General features: G+C 41.0%; 3 protein-coding genes across 7 annotated transcripts; 2 read left to right on the forward strand and 1 right to left on the reverse strand.

The window, feature by feature from the left end:
- Positions 1–48: 48 nt before the first annotated feature.
- On the forward strand, positions 49–1,700 carry LOC139641395 (interleukin-18 receptor accessory protein-like). The gene is made up of 4 exons (XM_071515763.1): positions 49–160; positions 260–403; positions 1,069–1,184; positions 1,461–1,700. Exons 2-4 carry the CDS (start codon positions 274–276, stop codon positions 1,698–1,700), a joined length of 486 nt encoding a protein of 161 aa, XP_071371864.1. The 5' UTR covers positions 49–160; positions 260–273.
- A 1,923-nt stretch (positions 1,701–3,623) lies between these two features.
- LOC139641382 (PEST proteolytic signal-containing nuclear protein-like) lies at positions 3,624–5,996 on the reverse strand. Of its 2 annotated transcripts, none has more exons than XM_071515736.1 (5): positions 5,947–5,996; positions 5,045–5,271; positions 4,151–4,225; positions 4,015–4,070; positions 3,624–3,762 (listed from the first exon to the last, which is right to left on the reverse strand). In XM_071515736.1, the coding sequence occupies exons 1-5, from the start codon at positions 5,990–5,992 to the stop codon at positions 3,654–3,656; spliced, it is 513 nt and encodes a 170-aa protein (XP_071371837.1). In that variant the 5' UTR covers positions 5,993–5,996; the 3' UTR covers positions 3,624–3,653. The 2 variants fall into 2 exon arrangements, with proteins under 2 accessions (XP_071371837.1, XP_071371838.1); XM_071515737.1 differs by having other exon boundaries at positions 5,045–5,274; positions 5,947–5,995.
- Positions 5,997–6,110: 114 nt separating this feature from the next.
- Positions 6,111–12,243, forward strand: stk16 (serine/threonine kinase 16). Of its 4 annotated transcripts, none has more exons than XM_071515744.1 (8): positions 6,111–6,153; positions 6,597–6,721; positions 6,828–7,047; positions 7,143–7,276; positions 8,005–8,092; positions 8,675–8,803; positions 8,976–9,097; positions 10,018–12,243. In XM_071515744.1, exons 2-8 carry the CDS (start codon positions 6,636–6,638, stop codon positions 10,154–10,156), a joined length of 918 nt encoding a protein of 305 aa, XP_071371845.1. In that variant the 5' UTR covers positions 6,111–6,153; positions 6,597–6,635; the 3' UTR covers positions 10,157–12,243. The 4 variants fall into 4 exon arrangements, with proteins under 4 accessions (XP_071371845.1, XP_071371847.1, XP_071371843.1 ...); XM_071515746.1 differs by having other exon boundaries at positions 6,120–6,153; positions 6,608–6,721; XM_071515742.1 differs by lacking the exon at positions 6,111–6,153 and adding an exon at positions 6,190–6,335 and having other exon boundaries at positions 6,608–6,721.
- Positions 12,244–19,364: the final 7,121 nt, after the last annotated feature.

Below are 19,364 nucleotides of genomic sequence, written 5' to 3' on the forward strand. Positions count from 1 at the left end.
CTAATGCTGTGATGTCCAATTTTTCTCCCTCCCATCCATCGTTACTGAACAGATGAGAAGGAGTTTGATGTATTTTTGTCGTGTGTGTGGAGCCCCCTCTCAGGACAGGTGGCAGGTCTGGCCCTGCGTTCACCATCTGGCCCGGAAACTCATGAGGAAGGTAGACCTACCCGTTGAAAATATTTTTTCTCCACCCAGGTTTCAGTTACGTGGTAAAATAAGATAATAATAACAAAGAACCTAATCATCTTCTTGGCAGCATCTCCATCCAGCATGGACCAGCTGAACACTGAGGAGGGGGACGCCACCCAGAGGCCGCTGGAGGTGCTGCTGCCCCGGGTGCTAGAGGACCAGTGGGGCTACCGCCTCTGTCTGCTGGACAGGGACCTGCTACCTGGAGGAGGTCAGAGCAGGAGAGGGAGAGGGAGAGAGAGACACACAGAGAAAGAGAGACAGAGAGAGAGAGAGAGAGAGAGAGAGAGAGAGAGAGAGAGAGAGAGAGAGAGAGAGAGAGAGAGAGAGAGAAGAGAGAAAGAGAGAGAGAGAGAGAGAGAGAGAGAGAGAGAGAGAGACCAGCTGCAACAAATATCAAGACATCAGAAAATTTGATAAAATATTAAAAAATCCAATACATTTATATATTTATTCAATACTGTCCAGACAATCCTAGGCGGGGAAAAAAATATGTTTAATATTAGAAGCAAAATATGTTGCAGCCTGCCATTAAAGGAGGGGCAATGAGCTGACTCTTGACGTGTCCAGACATGTTCGTTTATTTGTCTGGCTCTTGTAATATTGTATGTCTAGTTGCTTGTTTCCCATTTCAGTTGTTCTTTATTATTCTTAGGCTATTATTACTATTGCATTTGTTTTGTTTTGTTTCATAAATTATTACGCAATTTGATGCTTTGGCAATATGAGAATACTTGTCATGCCAATAAAGCAAATTAGAATTTTAGTTTAGTGAATTTGAGAGAGACAGAGAGGGGGGGGGGGGGGGGGGGGGGGGGGGGGGGTTAACTATCTTTGACTGTCCAGGTTGCTGATATGTGCCATTATGTGTTACAGCGTACACAGAAGATGTGGTACATGCATTGCAGAGAAGCCGAATGCTGATCTGTGTCCTGTCTGCTGACTACCTCTCCAACAGCAATGCTCTGTTTGTGCTGGAATCAGGAATCCAGGTGGAGTAGGCCTGTACATTTCATCACCTGTGCAACCTTTTTTATTATTGGAAAGTCATTTCCCAATGAAGACTGAACAATAGTGTCAAACCAGAGGGTGCACTACTACGTTGCAAACCCTGATTTCTTGTACTGAACTAACAGCCTATCATAGCACTTATTTCTTTGGCAAAATAATCAGTGTTATAGCAGAATAACCTCTCCTAAATACTAGTGTCTGGTTTGTAAGAATATTCACCACAACAGCCTCAAAACATACTTTGTCCGTGTCTTTAGGCTTTGCTACAAGGCTCCCAGCTCAAACTCCTGCTGATATGGACCAGAGGAACCGCAGCCTCCCTGGGCCAGCTAGACCCGCCTCTGCCCCCACTGGTCTGGAGGGCCTTGAAGGTGCTGCCTGCTCTGCACTGGGCTTCAAGGAAACCAGCAAGAGCCAACAGCAACTTCTGGAGCTCTCTAAGGAAAGCTATAACAGTGCAAAGTAAAGCAGGCTGCGCACATACAGAATCAGAGTGATTAGAGTTAATCACCATTTCTTTCTGATTCAGTGCGCGGCACAGCATAATGTATCCATAGATAATTATAAGGCAGAAATTTAATTTATGTTCACTGCACTCTTGACTCAAATTGATGTGGATAGCCAAGTATAACTGTCTAAAATGATTTCAAGGGGGTTTCCACACAGAAGAATGCAGTCATAATGTGTTATTTCCAAATATATCGGAAAAAAATTATATTTCATTATTCATGCTATTGTCAGTGTGTGGTAGCAGTGGGTAGTCTGACCTTTAATTTCCACCTGTTCACAAAATAACCACATTCTAAAAACAAGACAACAAGGAGCATGCATTCGAAATAAAAATTGTAATTGTGCATTGAAAATTCTTAAATGTAAAAAATGCAAAAGAATTACATCACTCAGAAAAAAGTAAATCTATACTGTATATTTTTCTATATCACCGACTGGCTTTTTGTTGAAAGATGGACAGTGTTTACTACAATTAAAATGAAAACATTAGGTCTTATAGGGTGTTCTTACATCAGTTTCAATTCAAGAAACTGCAATAAAAGCAATAAATGCTTTACACAATACGCATCATTCTAAATCTTATTTCACTGTATATCAAATATGTATTCAACACAGGTCTGTTTGATGAAGCAAGCTGTTGCAGTGGATATTATTATTATTCATCGGGCATTCCACACAATAGGTACACAATCCACAGAGGAATTCAATGTCTTTATTTCCAATCAAAGGGTTTTTCAAAAGGAGTTTGAGGCACAGGAGAAGTCAGTGAGGTACCACAATTTTCAAATTATCTGAGCAAACAGTGGATCGGGTCAATGTTGCTGAGGGGTTTTCTGAAGTGACAGGGGCAGTGATCAAAAGCATAAAGTTATGTAAACGTGCCCATTCATTACTAACCTAGGTACATAAACTCTAGGCAGTAAAACGCATGAAATATGACTGAGATACCAGAATCCTGGTAGTCAAATCACAGCTGTACTGTGCTGTTCTCCACAGGAGAGTTATTGACCGTTGATACTAAAACAGTATCAGTCCTTTCATTTTGAAGATCAACAGCACAACCACATTTCTAACTTTGCCAGATTCACAGGAACAGGGAGGAATTACATGTTGGGTAAGCAAGACCAGAAACATTGACAGAAAAGGTTCATACAAATGAGAAAAAACAGCCTATGCAGTGGCACAGTTGGTGAAAAACAAATTGGGGTTGGACATTAATGTTGAGAGAAAAGATAAAACAAACTTCATCCTTCTGTGTCTAGGCTGTCTAGCACATAGTTTGCCACACACGCACATTAACATACACGCAGACACACACTCCAAGCTTTGAATTTAAAAATAAAACATTATCACAGTTCATTCTATGTACATTTTTACACCAATAGCCAACAAGCAAAACAAAGAGCTTGCTCAGTACACTTAACCAGCTTCGACTAGAAACAAGCATGTATCACAACAAAGGGGTGTAGGGGCTTCGAGATGCAAGATTGTCAAATTAGCCAGCAAACAAGTCGAGATTTATTTTGGTAGAATCTTGACATTGATGGTAGACTAACAGAAAATAACTCAGTTTATACAGTGCCATTGCAAATTTTAGACAGTTTAAACAATTTTCTGGCTAATTTGTTTGTATCATCTCTGCTAGAGAGATGCCCACCCTGCACCCCCAGCCCAGAGCCATGGCTCTCTGGCACATCTCCTATCACTTAGTGTCAGCTGGTAGTGATTACAATCGTAAAACAAGAGTCCAGTCACTGAAAATCACAGAAGGCTTAAATAGTTCCTGTCCAAAACACTAACCAGTTTCTGGAAGAACGTACTCAAAGGTTGTCGAAACATGGGCTACAGTTAGGAATCATTTGAGCCTCCGTGGATCTCTCTGACATGGTTTAACCAATAGAAAACCATCCCATAGTGACAAAAACTCTGGTAGTCGTTTACTATTGGTCTGACTGGGCCTTCAGCTTCCTCTCCCAAAGTTTTTGGTGGTCGGAGAAACCCTGCTTGCCCTTGTTGAAGGAGTTGGGTCCTGCAGATGTTGGTGTCTCCCTGAAAGCGATAGCGGTTTAGTCATTTCAAACTTCAAATTAAATTTATTCTCACAAGATGGTGAGAATGCTGTGAATGACAATGTAACTTCCTAACAAAAGTTCCTTCCATCCTTTCAGTAGGTCGTAGTTAGTTGAGAGCATCGGCTAAATAATTCAACGTTGTCATCAATTTAAAAGTATTCAGAAGCTCAAATTAGCAGCTGAGGCAATATTTGGAAAGTGAATCATGTATATGTATGTGTGTATATACCTGCCGATGTTCTTCATTCTCATCTTAGCTTCTGGAGGCATCTCCTCAGGTTCACTCTGCATAACAAGACAAACTTGTTAGCCTTGAAGCCTGTGTATATTTGTGTTTGTACACTCAGGCCTGTGTGTGCACTTACATCATCATCCTCATTAAAAACAGAGGCCAGCCCTGGCTTTTTAGCAGGAACCGTTGGTACAGGCTCTTTGGGTTTCTAGAACAGGTTGGGGAGGAAAAAATTAGAAAAACATAAATAAATAAAAATCTAGAAGCATCACAATTCTTCAACCTGCTCTCTGGAGTGTTTCTTATCAGATACTACTATTTGTCACTCCAGTTTTTTTTTTCACCTTAAGGAACATTTTAAATATTCACTGCATAGGAAATCTGAATGGGTTTCTATTATTGTCTTTTTCTTACATAAGCCTGCTGACTGGGTTAAAATAGCCTTATTTTGCTCATAGAAAATGTTGTATGGTCTTTAAATCTGCACATAAAAACCAAGCCCAGACTACCAGCAATGATACCACTTGAGCCTATGTAAAAGCCAGGAAAAACTCAGTATAATCTCTGCATTTGAGTTATGTAGGAGCTTAGGAACCAAGTTAGAACAATTTGGTTGACACTGTCTAGTATCACTGCTCCTATATGCCAAACTCATAAGCTGAAATAGCCTTCCCTCACTCAGCTACTTCAATATGTGCCATTTATGTTAGCCAAATGGTTACAAGTATATGTTTTCAACACTGTTAGATGTTGGGATGGATCCAAGTTCAAGTAACAAAAAGGGCAAGTCTCACAAAGTAGCCTACCTTTTACCAGTTGTAACACTGGGACGGATTTGGGGTTATATCCTATTTTTGGGTCATTCTGGGCAAGGTGTTATCATGATGACATCATTTTTATGCCTAGCAGCATCCCTTTGAAGATTTAACTACCACCACTGAAACTAACGTTACACCTTTCGTAAATTGTTTGCTTGAGGATCATACCTATCTAGGTAGTTATTTTGTATGACTATTTCTACACTCACTGTTGCTCCAAGTTTGATGGAGATGGGGTTGGTCTTCTTCCCCATCTGACTGCTCATGCTAAAGCCTATCTTGGAGATTTTGAGCGGCGCCGGTGGGCCTGCAGAGGACTCATCCTCAGCTTCAGGTGCGAGATGTTGGGCTGTGCGTTTGGCTGCAGTCGTTCCTCCTCCCACAGTGCTAGAAGAGACAGGCTTATTTTTCACTCTGCCTCCCTCCTCCTCCGGCCCTGCTTGAGGCAAGACAACTTACCAAGGTGAGCAACTGTTGTCTGAGAAATGGAGAATGAGCTATCACCATTACCTGAGTGGCTGAGTTTCAAGCCATCAATGAACTGAAAGTACATTCAACTCGACTACAATTTACTACTTTACGTCACTCGGGACTGTGTGTACAAGAACCACCTAGCTAGAATATTAGGGTTTGTGTACACTGGACGATAACTTCTATGAGGGCACTGAGGGTCAGACTCGAGTATTCATTCTCATCAAAATGACGCTGACCTAAGCTAAACTACTTACGTTAACGTAAACGTTAGTGAGCTAACGTAACGCTAGCTAGCTCGTTAGCAAGAAGACTGTGTCTTGTCATTGACATTTACCATGCCAGCATTTGTTATGAGAATCGACCGTTATGTTACTGATTTAGCTAGCGTTAACGTCCGCTAGTTGTGACCAGTCCCTGTGCCTTAGCTAAGCAGCTAATATAATGTTAACGTCAGCATTACTTAGCATTAGCCAACGAGAAGTAGCTAACATTAGCTCTGTAACTGATGTTGCGATTTGTGAACTTTTCCTCCGCGTTGCATAATTTGCAACCTCTTAAGTTACTGCTAGCTAAGCAGCAGCTAAATAATGTTTATACCTAAACATTATTTAAGACATTAAAACTGCACAAATATCACCTCCATCGTCGGTGTAACCCTTGCTGTGATGCTTATTATCCGCCATGATTTCTTCAATACTACTTGCAAGCTCCAACGCCTGTTACCGCCGCTAGTCCTCGCCAAGCGCTGTGCTCAAACTAAAGTGGTGTGTGCCGTCATCTCCTATTTTCAAGAAAAGAAGAAGAGTAGTGGGGAAACATGATAGCAAGCTAACACAACAAACAGGTAACGTCACCCTATCCAGAATCGACATGTCCTGGCTTGTTTGGCATTGTATTGTATATTTAAATGTAGTTAGGGATTCGGGATAGATATCGACATTTATGTGGCGTTGTGGCAGCTGTAAATTGGCTCGGAAGTAGGCTGCTAGACGTTGACGAAATGCATCTCTATTCAGCTTCACTACGGTAGGCTACTTGTTAGCCATTTGTGACACCAAATACAACCCAGGGTATACTCTGTGCCGTTACACCTGACTAGAAACAACGTGTAAACGACTGGCCCAACACAGCTACCTTTTAATTAGCTAAAGTTAACCAGTTATATAGCTACATTGCTCTCTCTCTCTCTCTCTCTCTCTCTCTCTCTCTCTCTCTCTCTCTCTCTCTCTCTCTCTCTCTCTCTCTCTCTCTCTCTCTCTCTAAGTGACTTAATTTTATTTTTGTCAGTCCCTCATTAGCTTGGTGTTAAGCAATGTACCAGACAAGATGGGCCAGACCCTGTGCATATGCTCCCGTGGCTCCATCAGCATCGACAACAAGAGATACTACTTCATCCAGAAACTAGATGAAGGGTAAGATTACATGTGCCCAATGCAGGTTCAAAATCCAGGTCACAGTCCCAGACAAACCCATCATAGCCTCTTATGCTCTCCCTCCCTCTCTCTGTCCCCTTATCAGTGGGTTCAGTTATGTGGATCTGGTAGAGGGGGTGCAGGACGGGCGCTTCTATGCCCTAAAGAGGATCCTGTGCCACGACCGTGAGGGCCGTCAGGAGGCCCAGACAGAGGTGGAGATGCACCAGATGTTCAGCCACCCCAACATCTTGAGCTTAGCTGCACACACCTTCGTAGACCGCGGGGGCAAGAGTGAAGCCTGGTTACTTCTGCCTTATATTAGAGTAAGTTGGCACAGCCCTTTGTTTTTGTTTGTTTTTTTTACCAGAAGTGACCTCTTTGGAGGGGTTGTGACATGTTGGTGTGTTTGTGTGAACAGAAGGGCAGCCTCTGGTCAGTTCTGGAGAAGCTGAGAGACAAGGGGAGCTTCATGCCTGAAAGACAGATTTTGCACATCTTGCATGGCATCTGCTCCGGCCTCAAGGCCATTCACGACAGAGGTTATGCACACAGGTACCTCCCTCCACACACACACACACACACACACACACATACATAGAACTTCTCTCACAAACATGCACACATTGGAAATGTCTGACGAAAATACAAATACATTCTTTACTGTTCTACTACTCTTTCCTAACCCTAACCCAACAAAGGCTTCTTAATAATCAATAAAAAAAATCTAAAATTGCAATACAAAATTCTTAAATTTCCAAATCGCATAAGGCTGCAATTATTTTGTGATATGTGCTCAAAATGGACTCCTAAACATAATATTGTGGTGCTGAGCCCAATTTCTGGCCAATAAATTAAATTGCACATTGTAAAAAAAACTTTCATTGTATTCAAACAGCGCAAATCTTAATCAACATCATCTGTTGTTTTATTAAAAATATTTCCTGAAAAAATTTAAATAATAAAAAATCAGTTTCTGTATACTTCATCAAAATAATCTCAATATGATTATTTGCCAATATCGTGCAGCTCTACTTCATAAAAACACATTCATAATTTCTACCACGTCTTCAGTAAAATACAAAGCCAAAATAGCTATGAACAGTAAAATTATAGTAGCTCATTAGTCTTTGTTGTAAACACAGACCACACTTTAAACATTCATGTTACCATTTAGTCATTTTTTCCAAACGGCAACAAAAAGTTTTCTGCATTTTTATATTAACATGCACATGCCTTTCTTAACACACACACAAACATTTTCTGTTATGATTTGTTGTCAGAGACCTGAAGCCTACAAATGTGCTGCTGGAGGAGGATAACAGGCCGGTTCTGATGGACCTGGGCTCTATGAATAAAGCCAGGATTGAGGTAAGGGGCCAGGTCATTTAGACAGTTCTTTAGATTTTACTGATCACTTTATAGGTATAGATGCTGTAGCTCTGGCACCAAGCTATATCCCACACTTGTTAACCCCATAAGAGCTGAATCATAGCCTGAGATCAGGCAGGCCCTCAATCGCTGTTCCAAAGTCTAGATTGAAAACGACTGGTGATCAGAGCTCTTAAGACTTTCAAACAACCTGCTGGAGGAGCTAAGGCTGGCTAAATCAGTACTATGTTTTAAAAATAACTTTCATAGACTCTTCTGTAATGATCTATTAGTCATTGTCTGTCACGCCCTCTTTATATGTTGCTTTTGTTTCTTTGTTTTTGTTTCTTTGTTGCTTACTATGCTATGTTTGCTTCTTACTATGTTTATATATATATTTTTTTTTTTGCTTTTACTTACTTCTTGTAAAGTGCTTTGTAACTGTGTTTTCAAAAGTGCTACACAAATAAATGTAGGTACAAAGAGCTATCTATGTTGTCAGGGCTAATCTCCTGAATAGTAGGTCCTGTAAATGAGTATCAATATGTGATGATTTTGATAAAGACTGTGAATTGATTATAGGTGAGAGGAACTAGGGAGGCTATGACCGTTCAGGACTGGGCAGCCCAGCGGTGTACCATTTCCTACAGGGCTCCCGAACTCTTCAATGTAGAGAGCCACTGCATCATTGATGAGCGCACTGATATCTGGGTAAGGTTTTGTATTTGTACTCGCTGTATATGATGTCTTCTCTAGTAACATTGTGTGACAATAGCTCTATCAAACCTCAGGTCAAAATCATACATCTGTGTACCTTTTAGTGACTGGTTCTTATTCTCACCTTCCTCTTTTGCTCTCCATCCCCTTCCCTCCTCCCCTTCAGTCACTTGGCTGTGTGCTTTACTGCATGATGATGCTGGAGGGGCCGTATGACCTGATATTTCAGAAGGGAGACAGTGTTGCCTTGGCTGTCCAGAATCCTGTGTCCATCCCACAGCCTTGCAGGTCAGTCCTGAAAGTGTAGCAACGTATCAGTCTATCTTATAGTTTCCTTTTGTGGGATAGGTTTCTATTTCTGCCCCAGCTAGTAGTATGAACAACAACTGCTGGTGTTTCCATTTCTCAACTTACACAACATGTTTCCCTTGGCCCTCTGTGTCCTACAAGGGTGCAACCACCAGCTTGTGCCAGCTTGGAACACAATGGCCATCGGCCCTCTCAGGTCGAGTGCCGGCAAGCACTTTTGTGATTGTTTGAAAGGTATACAAACATCTAGGCCCTTTGAAAGGATATTCCTCTTAAGTTTCCCCAGACAATAGCTTATGTTGGAACATAATTCTTGACTCTTGGGTTGAATCCAGTTCATATCCCCTTCCCTTCCCTCATGTGAGCCCTCTGGTGGCAACTTTCTGCAGTAACCTATCTAAAGCATTTGTATTTAACACTGTTAGCAAGTAAAATAAATACCCAATGCTTTTTTATTTCATGCAATTGCAAAACAAGACTTTTGCGCCGCTTTTCTCTCTGCATTTACTGGCAGCCTTTATTAGGCTGCATGTAAGATGATACAAGCTTACTTGCAAATAATTTAATGGAGTTTATTTATCTTGCATATGAAACAGATATGGTAAATAAGAACATTAATTTGTGCACATTATTTAGATTAGTGTATATATATTGTGCATAAACTCTGCCCTGTCCTGGCAACCTTACCAATATTTTGTGCAGCATAAACAGAAGTAAGACTGATGTGGCTGTTACTGATGTTTCCGATGATTAGTTGTGATTCAGTTATTATGTAGAATTTTTTGTGCAGCAAATAACTTGTGAAGGATCATATAACTATGTTTTTTTCTTACCTGGATCAAGCTGAATTTCTTACCTGGATCAAGCTGAGTACTATTTGGTGTTTGTTTTGTGCCCAGTTACTCGGAGGGCCTGCAGATGCTGCTTAGCTCCATAATGGTGTCCAATCCCCAGGAGAGACCCGACATCAACTGGGTTCGCGACCAGGTCCAGGACCTGCAGAGTCGCAGCCCCAACACCCAAACCAACATGGTCTGATCTGCCTGATGCCCATGGGTTAAAACAGCCTTGGAATGAGAACTTTGCACACTTGAATGGAGCATCTCTTTATTTGAGCTTGAACATGTATGTTTTATTTATTGAAGTCTAATATAATGGTTTCATCCAGCTTGGGGAGCTTGGCAAACGGTTAGCTATCAGTTTGTGTGATCAAGCTTGCGTATCACAGTGGACTCTTCGATTCTTGATAGGCTTACCAAATGATACAAATATTTGAAAGGCTTTACATATAATTTGTTCCAGGTCTGCAAGACCAGCACCAATGTGGAGTTACGATGCTTCTGACTTGGGGCTAGTGTTGTTTCTAAGTTAATGAAGTGGCATTATGCTTCACCTTGAAATCAATAGACAAGAGAAAGGATTTTTTTTAAGTGAAAGTTTGAATTATGTTTTTGTTAACCCAATAATGTGGTCAGCATTTTAGGTGAGAAAAGGAAAACCAAATAAGCATTGCCAAACTTTCCAATGGAAGGAAGCTTCCCCGAGTACAATACAGACCAGATTACATTCCCTACCAAGACGTTGACATGGCTTGAGGCAGTATTAGGGTCCATTTCCAAACTGGATTCTTTTATTTTTACGCTGATCACTGATTTTTGGGTCTCTGTAACATCTTGGGGGTCACACCTGACTGCTGTAACCGTCTTAGCTCCAACTAGAACTTGACCTTCAACCTTTCTCCCCACCTTCACCCACACCGTATGCCTCTACTCGGAAAAGCGGAGAAGCCGAGCGCTCCTCACCCGCAATGCTGCATTTGAACACACAGAGGTGCTCCACCATCACAGTCCCCTTCTGTACATGCCTGTTGTGCGGCAAATTTCATCTTTCTGTCTGTGTAGCTGATAATTTGTGAATGGGGTCTTTGTAAAACACATCAAAGATACATCAGGTATTTATTTACAAAGAAATGTAAGAAAGAAAATAGTGGGGTGCTATTGGTGCACACAGACCCGATTGGGGATTCAAAACTTTGAACATGTCAAAGTTTTATTCTGTCTGCTCTCTAATAAGGGTCAGGCCCTGTAAAATGGATCCACTTTTAGAAATCTTTTATTAAAGCGAGAATTGATATCATCGTCATATCCTGCTATTGCAGTTTAACCTTTTTACTTCACTTTTCACTGTATTCATTGTATTTTTAAACAGTCAAGTATTTTCCATTCCAACTGCTTTTGCATAATGTGTGTATTTAATTTGTTATGTTTGAACGTTGACTATAAAGAGGATAACACGTTTTTGTTCTCTCAGGGTTCACCTAGTTCTCTCAAAAGGTCTGGCAGTCTATCTCAGAAGATCTGAATGGTACTTTTGAAATTATTTTTAAATAAAAGAATACTTCGGGCATTTAGGTGAAGCTTTGTTTTGTGAAGACTAATGCTTTGTTTTGTGACATAACCAGGTGATAATGGACCATATTGGAACTTAAACTAAATACATTTTATTTCCTTGGCAGTTGACTTACACAGTTTGTTTATTGTTGGAACAGTTATTGACACAAAGCATGAATATGTTTTAATGGTACATTTGGAAATCACTATGAATTTTGTGCAGTTGTTAGTGGTAAACCAATACTGCTATCGGCCCAATAACAATCTAACGAATTTATAATTGTACTGGTCAAGTTCACAGATATAAAGAAGTAAGATTGCGTTGTTACTGTATTTGATTATGCAAAATTCTGTTGAAATTCTGTTTATCTGTTACTCACTGCACAGGAAAAGGGGATGTTTGATTAGATAAACCCTTCAAAATATTGAATATGTAGCAGTCTGTGTACAGTTTTTAATACATTTTTCTGTTGAATAAAACTACATTATCATCCAAAATTGTGAATCAAGAAAAGTAGGTTATTTGAATTAAATTAAATACTATTACTTGCACTTGATCAGCAAAACACAACATTGAGTGCTAATGAAGGTTGTGACTTTTTGACATTCATACTTTGCAAATACACTGAAACATGTACCTTCATATGTAAATTTATAAAGTGAGTTGATCGTATTAAGAATCATATTATTATAATGAACTTGGGTGTGGTTTTACTACTTTAAATAATTTGTGGGCAACATTAATTCAAAGCTTAAAAAAGGACAAGTTTGTTTTTCATTGCTGTTTTCCATTGACACATTAAATGAGAAAGTGAAATACAGTACTTTTTTTTTTTAATGTAGAGGTTGTTTTGGTTCAGCCTCCATGGCAGGCAAGCCCAGTGTTACTCCTATTGACAGTGTTAAATGCAAATGGTAATTTCCTAAGGTGTGTGTGTCTGTCTCTGTGTGCACGTGCTTGGAAACCAGTATCAGAAACTGGCTGGATTTACACCCCTTGCGTTCACTCAGATCAATGGGACGTCGTACCTCACTCCTCATCCTAATTATTCTCAAAGGTGATTCTTAACCTACCAAGCACAAACACACACGGACAACCAATCTTACAGAACATATTCACCACAAATTTACAGAGCACATGCCCTTTTAGATACACACGCAAACACCCTATAAGGATTCATCACACTTTAATTAATAATATCCCAACTGATTTCTTCTCCAGGCCCACCTACATCCCCAGACTCCCATGGGATTGGTTTAGGATGGAGGGGCTGTGTTTATGGGTTCAGCGTACACACACACACACATCGCCCCCACCTTTATATTCACCATCATCTGCCTGTGAGGGTCTGAAATGATGTCATGCAATACAAGCGCAAGGTCAACTCAATGTTCGCCTACATTTTAGCACCCAATTTCATGTGCTTTTGTCTTTGTCATTCAGTTAGGGGGATTTGGATGCTGTGTGTGTGTGTGTGTGTGTGTGTGTGTGTTTCATTGTACCCCAGCCACCCTCCCCAACACAAACACACCTCAGCTCTCACACCATAAACATAAGCCATCTGCAGGCTTTATTGATTTGGCGATGAATCAATTAGTGAATTATTTAATTAGCCAAGCATTATGGGTCAGTGCTGAGCTGCTCCCACCCTGCAGTGTTCCTAGGTCTCTTTAAATCATTACGCGCATGTGTGTGTGCACGTGCGTGTTTGGGTGGCGTGTCATATGTGAGTGTGGGTGTGTATGTGTTTAACAGGACTGTACTAGATATTTGTATATTGATTCAGATTCAGATATTTTAGTAAAGCCTCCAATGGGTCAGAGCAGGAGTGATGATCAGAGACCAGTAGGCCTTGGAAAGAGTTTCTGTAGTTATATTTCCAGACCAGAGATCCTGAGTGCTCCTATTCTCTGAAGCTTTATGCATAAGGACCTAGAACTTTTCCTGTCACTCAAGTCCAAATTAGCCTTGGCTGCGTTGAGAGAGGGAGAAATATGGACATTGCGTCTACCCCGTTGAGTGGATGAGTTATGGCTTGTGCTTATGATTGGGGCGTTTTTTCTTCCAGGAGCTTTCTTTGTGCTCATTAATTCCGGGGAGTGTTTGGGTTAAAATGCATAATGAGTTCATTAAGGGGGATTGGCGTAATCAGGAAAGGTATTGCCTTAATTACTGGCACAGGGCCAGACCTATCCGTTCTCTGTGAGATCGGCAACCTATCCTGTCCACAGAGCTCGCTAATTTAATTAAGTGTACAAAATGCTACACACTAACGTCGCCCTCGGGGGCAATTATGGCGCTAGAGATTGAAAGATCTCCGCCGGGGGTATTTTACTTACTGGCAGGAGATTGCCTGTGTCAGTTAGCTGATTGCATTGATTATATTGATTTGTAACAGCTTTTCGGGTAATTTCATCTGCAAAGGTGAGAGCAACACGTTGGCCCAGAGACTTTTTTATTTATTCCTTCTTTATTTAGACCCTGGGCTGTTTTGCCAAGTGATTAGATGAAATGGAGCTCCACAATAAGTCTTTTAAAGTGGGAGTTGGGGAGAAGGTGAGGGAGGATCGATAGTTTTTATTTGCTGTATAAGGTCAGTACAGGTTGGGTGTTATGAATTCTTTTAAAGGCATCACAACTCTTTCACCTAGCTGCATGACTGTGCTGAAGCAGCAAGAAAGTGGCATAAACGGGCAACCAGGGACAAGATCATCAGCACACAGCTCCACAGGAAAACACACACACACACAAGCTGGACTATGGAGATATATTCCTCCATTTCCAGTATTGTCTTTGTTGATTAACTCTACGCTTAATTCCGTCATGTTTCCCCTCCCATTCTGTATACAACACTGGAAAGATGGATTCTGTCTCAACCAGCATGGGTCGCACCAGTTGCCATCCATTAAAAGTCTTACTTTCACAAATAATTTATTCAGATCTGCAAAGGTGAAAGAAAAAACTAATCTATCTTCCCTCAGAATGTATTGGTGATGTTTCGATGAGCATGTTGCACCAGTTGTTGCCTATTTGCCTCCTCTGCATGCCAGTGCACCAACCTGCCACACTGTGGCCTTGACTGGTAACAGGACACACTCCAACATAAGCTGTGGTCATATGTACTGCTATACTTTTACAGCCTGGAATATGTTTTGGGTTTCTTATCTTAGCTTATCTCCTCACTGGTGTCAGTTAGAGTTTCACCACTATGCATACTGATATTTTTTAATTGAAGCTGCTGATAGCTGCTGATAGCTGCTATTTTGCACCATATTCAATGTCTTTGATTTTTTCCATTTTCAAGCCAAAAAATTACAAACATTCAGTGTTTCCCTCAGAAGATGATTCTTGTCAGAATGGAAAAGTCTCTGAAGCAGCATTTAGATCATCATGGGACACTAAAACTCTCCACTGAAACCCACACTAATGAACTTCGTTTCGCGTTAGCAGCTCCTTAAAGCAGGATGCCCCACCTCGCATTCAGTGGCAGGAAAGCTGAAGAATTAATTTACAAAAACATTTTTGAACAATTAAATGAACACATAAAATGTGCATAGTAAATATAAATTAATAAAGAGTAAAATTTCATTGCAGGTTTTACACAGTGTTTTATGCAGCTGTGGTCAAGGAGGAACCTCCATCATATCAGCAGTGGATCACATGACTGTCCCATATCTGATGTTTAATATAAGGCCAATGTTGGCCCGCTATATCAGCAAACTAATCCTAGTCTGTACATTTAGAGACACAAAGATAGGGAATTTTCCATCTTCCCTTAGATTAAAAAAATCTGGTATGTAAATAGAACATGGTGTCTACATGGACACCCACAGTGAAAAATATTATTTCCCTATTTAGATGTCTTATTTTTTTTTATTTAAGGGAAGATGGAAATTCACCCTTTTAACTGTTTCTCCACACCTCACAAGACAGGATCAGAATAGTCATGGACTGATAATTAAAGAGAGAAATGTGGCCCAACAGATTAGACTTAAGCATAGGCCTCTAACCTTTGCTCAGCATGGCAAAGACAACAACAAGCTAATAGTTTGATGAGCAGTTCATCAGTGTAGATTAAGAGAATGGGATGACAAAATAATCCAGAGGTGGCATGGTCATTAACGCCGACCAAAGAAGAGCGAATTAGCTGATTAAACAAGTCCCCGCCCAGCCAATGCCAGGCAGGCAGCAGGGAGGGGCCTGGTGAGTGATGGATGAGGGGCGTAGGGGAAGTGTTTAGAGTTGTCACTGAATGAGTGAAGTGTCTTCATCAATTTGGAGCCATTACCATGTCAAAAGGAGAGGATGGTGCTTAAAGGAGGGGAACAGATAAGGGGGAGGAGAGGAGCAGCGTGCCCATCTGCATACGACAAGTTTATTCATTTTCACACACACACACACACACACACTCCCTCCCTCCCTCCCTCCACGCTGCCTGCTCCCAGCCCCTCCCCCACAGGCAGCCCGGTTTACCGTAAGGCTGTTTAATTTTCCTGAAATAGGGCTGTGACAGCTGTGTCATGCTGATGAGAAGGTGTTGAGAAGAGTGGCAGCCTGTCACATCTCATCTGTCTCCATGCTGATACTGCTGACCAGCCTCCTCTTCCTCCTCGTCTTCCTCCTCTTCCTTCACCTCCTTTTGTCTCCTCGCCCCTCCTTCTGAGATGTCAGACCATCAAATTTCCTCAAAACAAATGCAGCGGTCCCAGTTGTTTTTACAATAATGTGTGTTGAGCTGAAATGTATGTATGTATATGTGTGTGTGTGTGTGTGTGTGTGTTGGGGAGGGGCATTGATTGACGTTGGAAAAGGACAAAAGTAATAACTGAGAGCTGTTTTTTATTTCACCTGTATTGATTGTTATAGGTCCCTTTATCATCTGACCCGGCTCAATTATGCCAATTGGATACTGCAGTGACACCATAAGGTTGTGGGGACAGTAAAACGAAACGGAGAGAGAAAGTGAGAGGGGGATTAAATTGTGTGAGTGTGTGTGCGTGTGTGTGTGAGAGAGAGACAAACTGAGGAAGGTGGAGAGAGAAGTAAAGATGAAGTAGATGAGGGTAAAAATGGCCTGTTGGTGGAATATGCATCACTTAGGATGTATTACTCTGCAGAGAGAAGGACAACGATTGAAATGTTAGTGATGTCATTTCCACCTGTCAGTCATGTCAGGGCGCGATAAATGTGGAGCCATTACATAAATGAGATGTTGACGTGACCCTCTCTATATGCATGAATACAGAGACACACACTGTATCTTTGTAGTTTTATGTAAATATCTAATAACCTACAAGCCAGAATACAAATCTTGCAAATGACCTGAATTCCTCACGTCAACGAGGAATGTTGGTGCAGGTTGCATATCCAGAGCATGCAAAAGCAACAGATCAGATTTGAATAAGTTCAAGTCTTTTCCTGTGTCAAATAAGTATAAAAAGCCAGGGGTTGTATCGCCCTCCTGTCTCTCTTTCAACACATGTTGTCACCTGATCAGGTCAGCGGGCTTCCTGAACGATTCTAACCACTGAACTAGATCCTTTGAGTTGGGCCTGACCTCAGAATCTCAGAATACAAAATTTAAGATGCTCCTAAAGGAAAATTCCACCCTTGGATACTCTCACCCTGTTATATAATATCAATATAATCTCAATAATATTAATATCAATCTGTGATGTTCAATGTATTCCAGGAATTCTTTCGTGATGTGTGTAATTTACTTTTTTGGTGCATCCTCTTTCCCTCAACCTGCCTTGTCTATTTCTACTTCTGTTAGTGATTTCCTACATTTCCCAGAATGCCTTTCAAAAAAACCCAGAGAACATGCCTGAAGTTGTTGCATTCGATACGTGTAGGTGGAGAGAGCAATAGTGATAGTAATAGCATAATAACAGCAAGAGAGCAAGAGTTTTTCCTCTCAATAAAAAGTGAGTCACCAGCCTTACTCAAAATGCAACACTTGGTGGCTGCATTGCATTCTGGTCTATAGAAAAAGGTATCTGCCTGTTCTACGATGGATTTCTCCCTGTATGATTGTTGAACATTGGTGCAAAATGGTGAGTCTAGAAAGAAGACCTCGCTCTTTAATTCTGAGGGACTGACACCAAAAGCTGACGTTTACATATACAATTCAAGAATTCACACTGATGTAGTTTGCATAGATACATTTGATAATGATATATATTTTTGTTTCTTACATTATCATGGGCCGACTAGATAGACAGACAGACTTTTTAGATAGTTGAAAATTGTTTTGCTGTTAAACTCCATTGTAGCTGCGCTGCAAGTATCTCAGCATGACGTCACCTGGTCTATGTTTGGTCAGTTATCTGTGAGAATAAGAAAAATACACCACCTAACACAATATGAGCCCAGAAATGCAAGGTACATTGCCAACAGCTGTTTTGCACACTGCTTAGGTTGGATTTTTCCTTTTAATATGTGTATATTTGCATGCACACAAAAATGCCGGTACATGTACATACGTGCAGGTAGTGCAAGTACATGTCTAACCTTCGGAGCAAACATGGATGGAGCCGCTGGGACTACGCCTCAGCCTGGGACTGTATTAATGATGCCAGCCTCTTTGATGCTGTCAGCCAGACAGATTGCCCTGCTCTTAACCCCCCTTTGAACCCAGTATGCCACACAAAAGCCAGCTGTATGCCTTCATACCAATGCAAACACTTCCTCACATTAATGCCACTTTATTCACTGTCATTACTTAACAAGTGAAGGAAGCGCTCATTTATTTTGAGTCAGTATTAAGCTCATATGCCACTCGGTGAAAACAGCCTGGATTAGAAAAGGTCAACAGCTCAGCAAATGCATACGTACTTAAAAGGGGGAAAGAATCATCATCATATGTCGATTAGCTCAACAACCCTGGGAAAGCAAATACAATTAGGAAACCTTGCATCACACAAGTAGATCAATGTTGGAAGAGTATTATAGAGTTGACCACAGTGTTCCTGTTTTCCGAAGAATAAAATGGGTTCGTTTGTTGCTTTGAGGTCATAGTTTGTGTTAATTCCATCCGTCAAAGTGCAACAGGGGAGCAGATTCTTAAGGCAGTAATCCACTCTCTAAAGCACTGTATGGTCTTATACCTGACTGGGTCAACATAGTTTAGTTATAGTTTCCGTAACACTTTACTTAAAGTACACTGTGAGGCATCATAACCCTATTATAAGCATATTATAAACATGTTAACCCTAAGCATGTATTCACTGTTCCATATTTATAATCATATCAGAAAATGTCATGCAAATATAAAAATATTCAACTCCTGGAGGCACTGCATATTGTGATTAGTGTGCCTAGGATGCCTTACAATACCTTATGACTATTACTTCAAGTAATGTGTAACCATCATTTCTTCTCTTTCCATATGACAAAGCATACAAGATTACAGGTGTGGATGAATGGAATGAGCACTGAGTTGCAAGAACTGTCCTTCATGAAGCAGTGTGTGTCTGATCCAGTGAGGGCAACCACACAAAGCTGTCAGCTAGTAAGAGATTCTTCACACTCTCCCGTTATGTAAAATTCAAAGATCCTAAGTGTGTATGAATCTTTGGTTAGCAACTTATTTCTCAAGTCTGTCAGATAAAGATGGAGGTGTAAACCCACGAGAAGGAAGTGGCAACAGAACTGAAATCTATTTCCATGTCTCTCTTTGCAGTTTGCAGAGCTGAAGTGGGAGATGCAGGGGGATGGCTAACCTGGAGGGGGGAGGTCAGTGTCTTCCATGCTCATGGAGGGGTTGCTATGTGTGTGTGTGTGTGTGTGTGTGTGTGTGTGCTGGGGGGGGCGGTTTAATTAGAGCAAGTGCCTGCATCCCCTTCTGGTCCCC

Source organism: Centroberyx affinis, unplaced genomic scaffold (assembly GCF_046629955.1).
Source record: "Centroberyx affinis isolate AG114_WGS23_722 - 3 ecotype Tasmania unplaced genomic scaffold, CSIRO-AGI_Caff_v1 ptg000367l_1, whole genome shotgun sequence".
Lineage (NCBI taxonomy): Eukaryota > Metazoa > Chordata > Actinopteri > Beryciformes > Berycidae > Centroberyx > Centroberyx affinis.

What these genes read in the sequence shown, in the direction of transcription:
- LOC139641382 (XM_071515737.1), bottom strand. Translation starts at nt 5,992, where the DNA reads ATGGCGGATAATAAGCATCACAGCAAGGGTTACACCGACGATGGAG. An exon ending in CCATCAAACTTGGAGCAACA is followed by an intron (nt 4,226 to 5,044) that starts GTGAGTGTAGAA and finishes AACCTGTTCTAG; the next exon opens with AAACCCAAAGAGCCTGTACC. An exon ending in TTTTTAATGAGGATGATGAT is followed by an intron (nt 4,071 to 4,150) that starts GTAAGTGCACAC and finishes CTTGTTATGCAG; the next exon opens with AGTGAACCTGAGGAGATGCC.
- LOC139641395 (XM_071515763.1), top strand. Translation starts at nt 274, where the DNA reads ATGGACCAGCTGAACACTGAGGAGGGGGACGCCACCCAGAGGCCGCTG. An exon ending in GGACCTGCTACCTGGAGGAG is followed by an intron (nt 404 to 1,068) that starts GTCAGAGCAGGA and finishes TATGTGTTACAG; the next exon opens with CGTACACAGAAGATGTGGTA. An exon ending in TGCTGGAATCAGGAATCCAG is followed by an intron (nt 1,185 to 1,460) that starts GTGGAGTAGGCC and finishes CCGTGTCTTTAG; the next exon opens with GCTTTGCTACAAGGCTCCCA.
- stk16 (XM_071515742.1), top strand. Translation starts at nt 6,310, where the DNA reads ATGCATCTCTATTCAGCTTCACTACG. An exon ending in ATCCAGAAACTAGATGAAGG is followed by an intron (nt 6,722 to 6,827) that starts GTAAGATTACAT and finishes TCCCCTTATCAG; the next exon opens with TGGGTTCAGTTATGTGGATC. An exon ending in TACTTCTGCCTTATATTAGA is followed by an intron (nt 7,048 to 7,142) that starts GTAAGTTGGCAC and finishes TTGTGTGAACAG; the next exon opens with AAGGGCAGCCTCTGGTCAGT.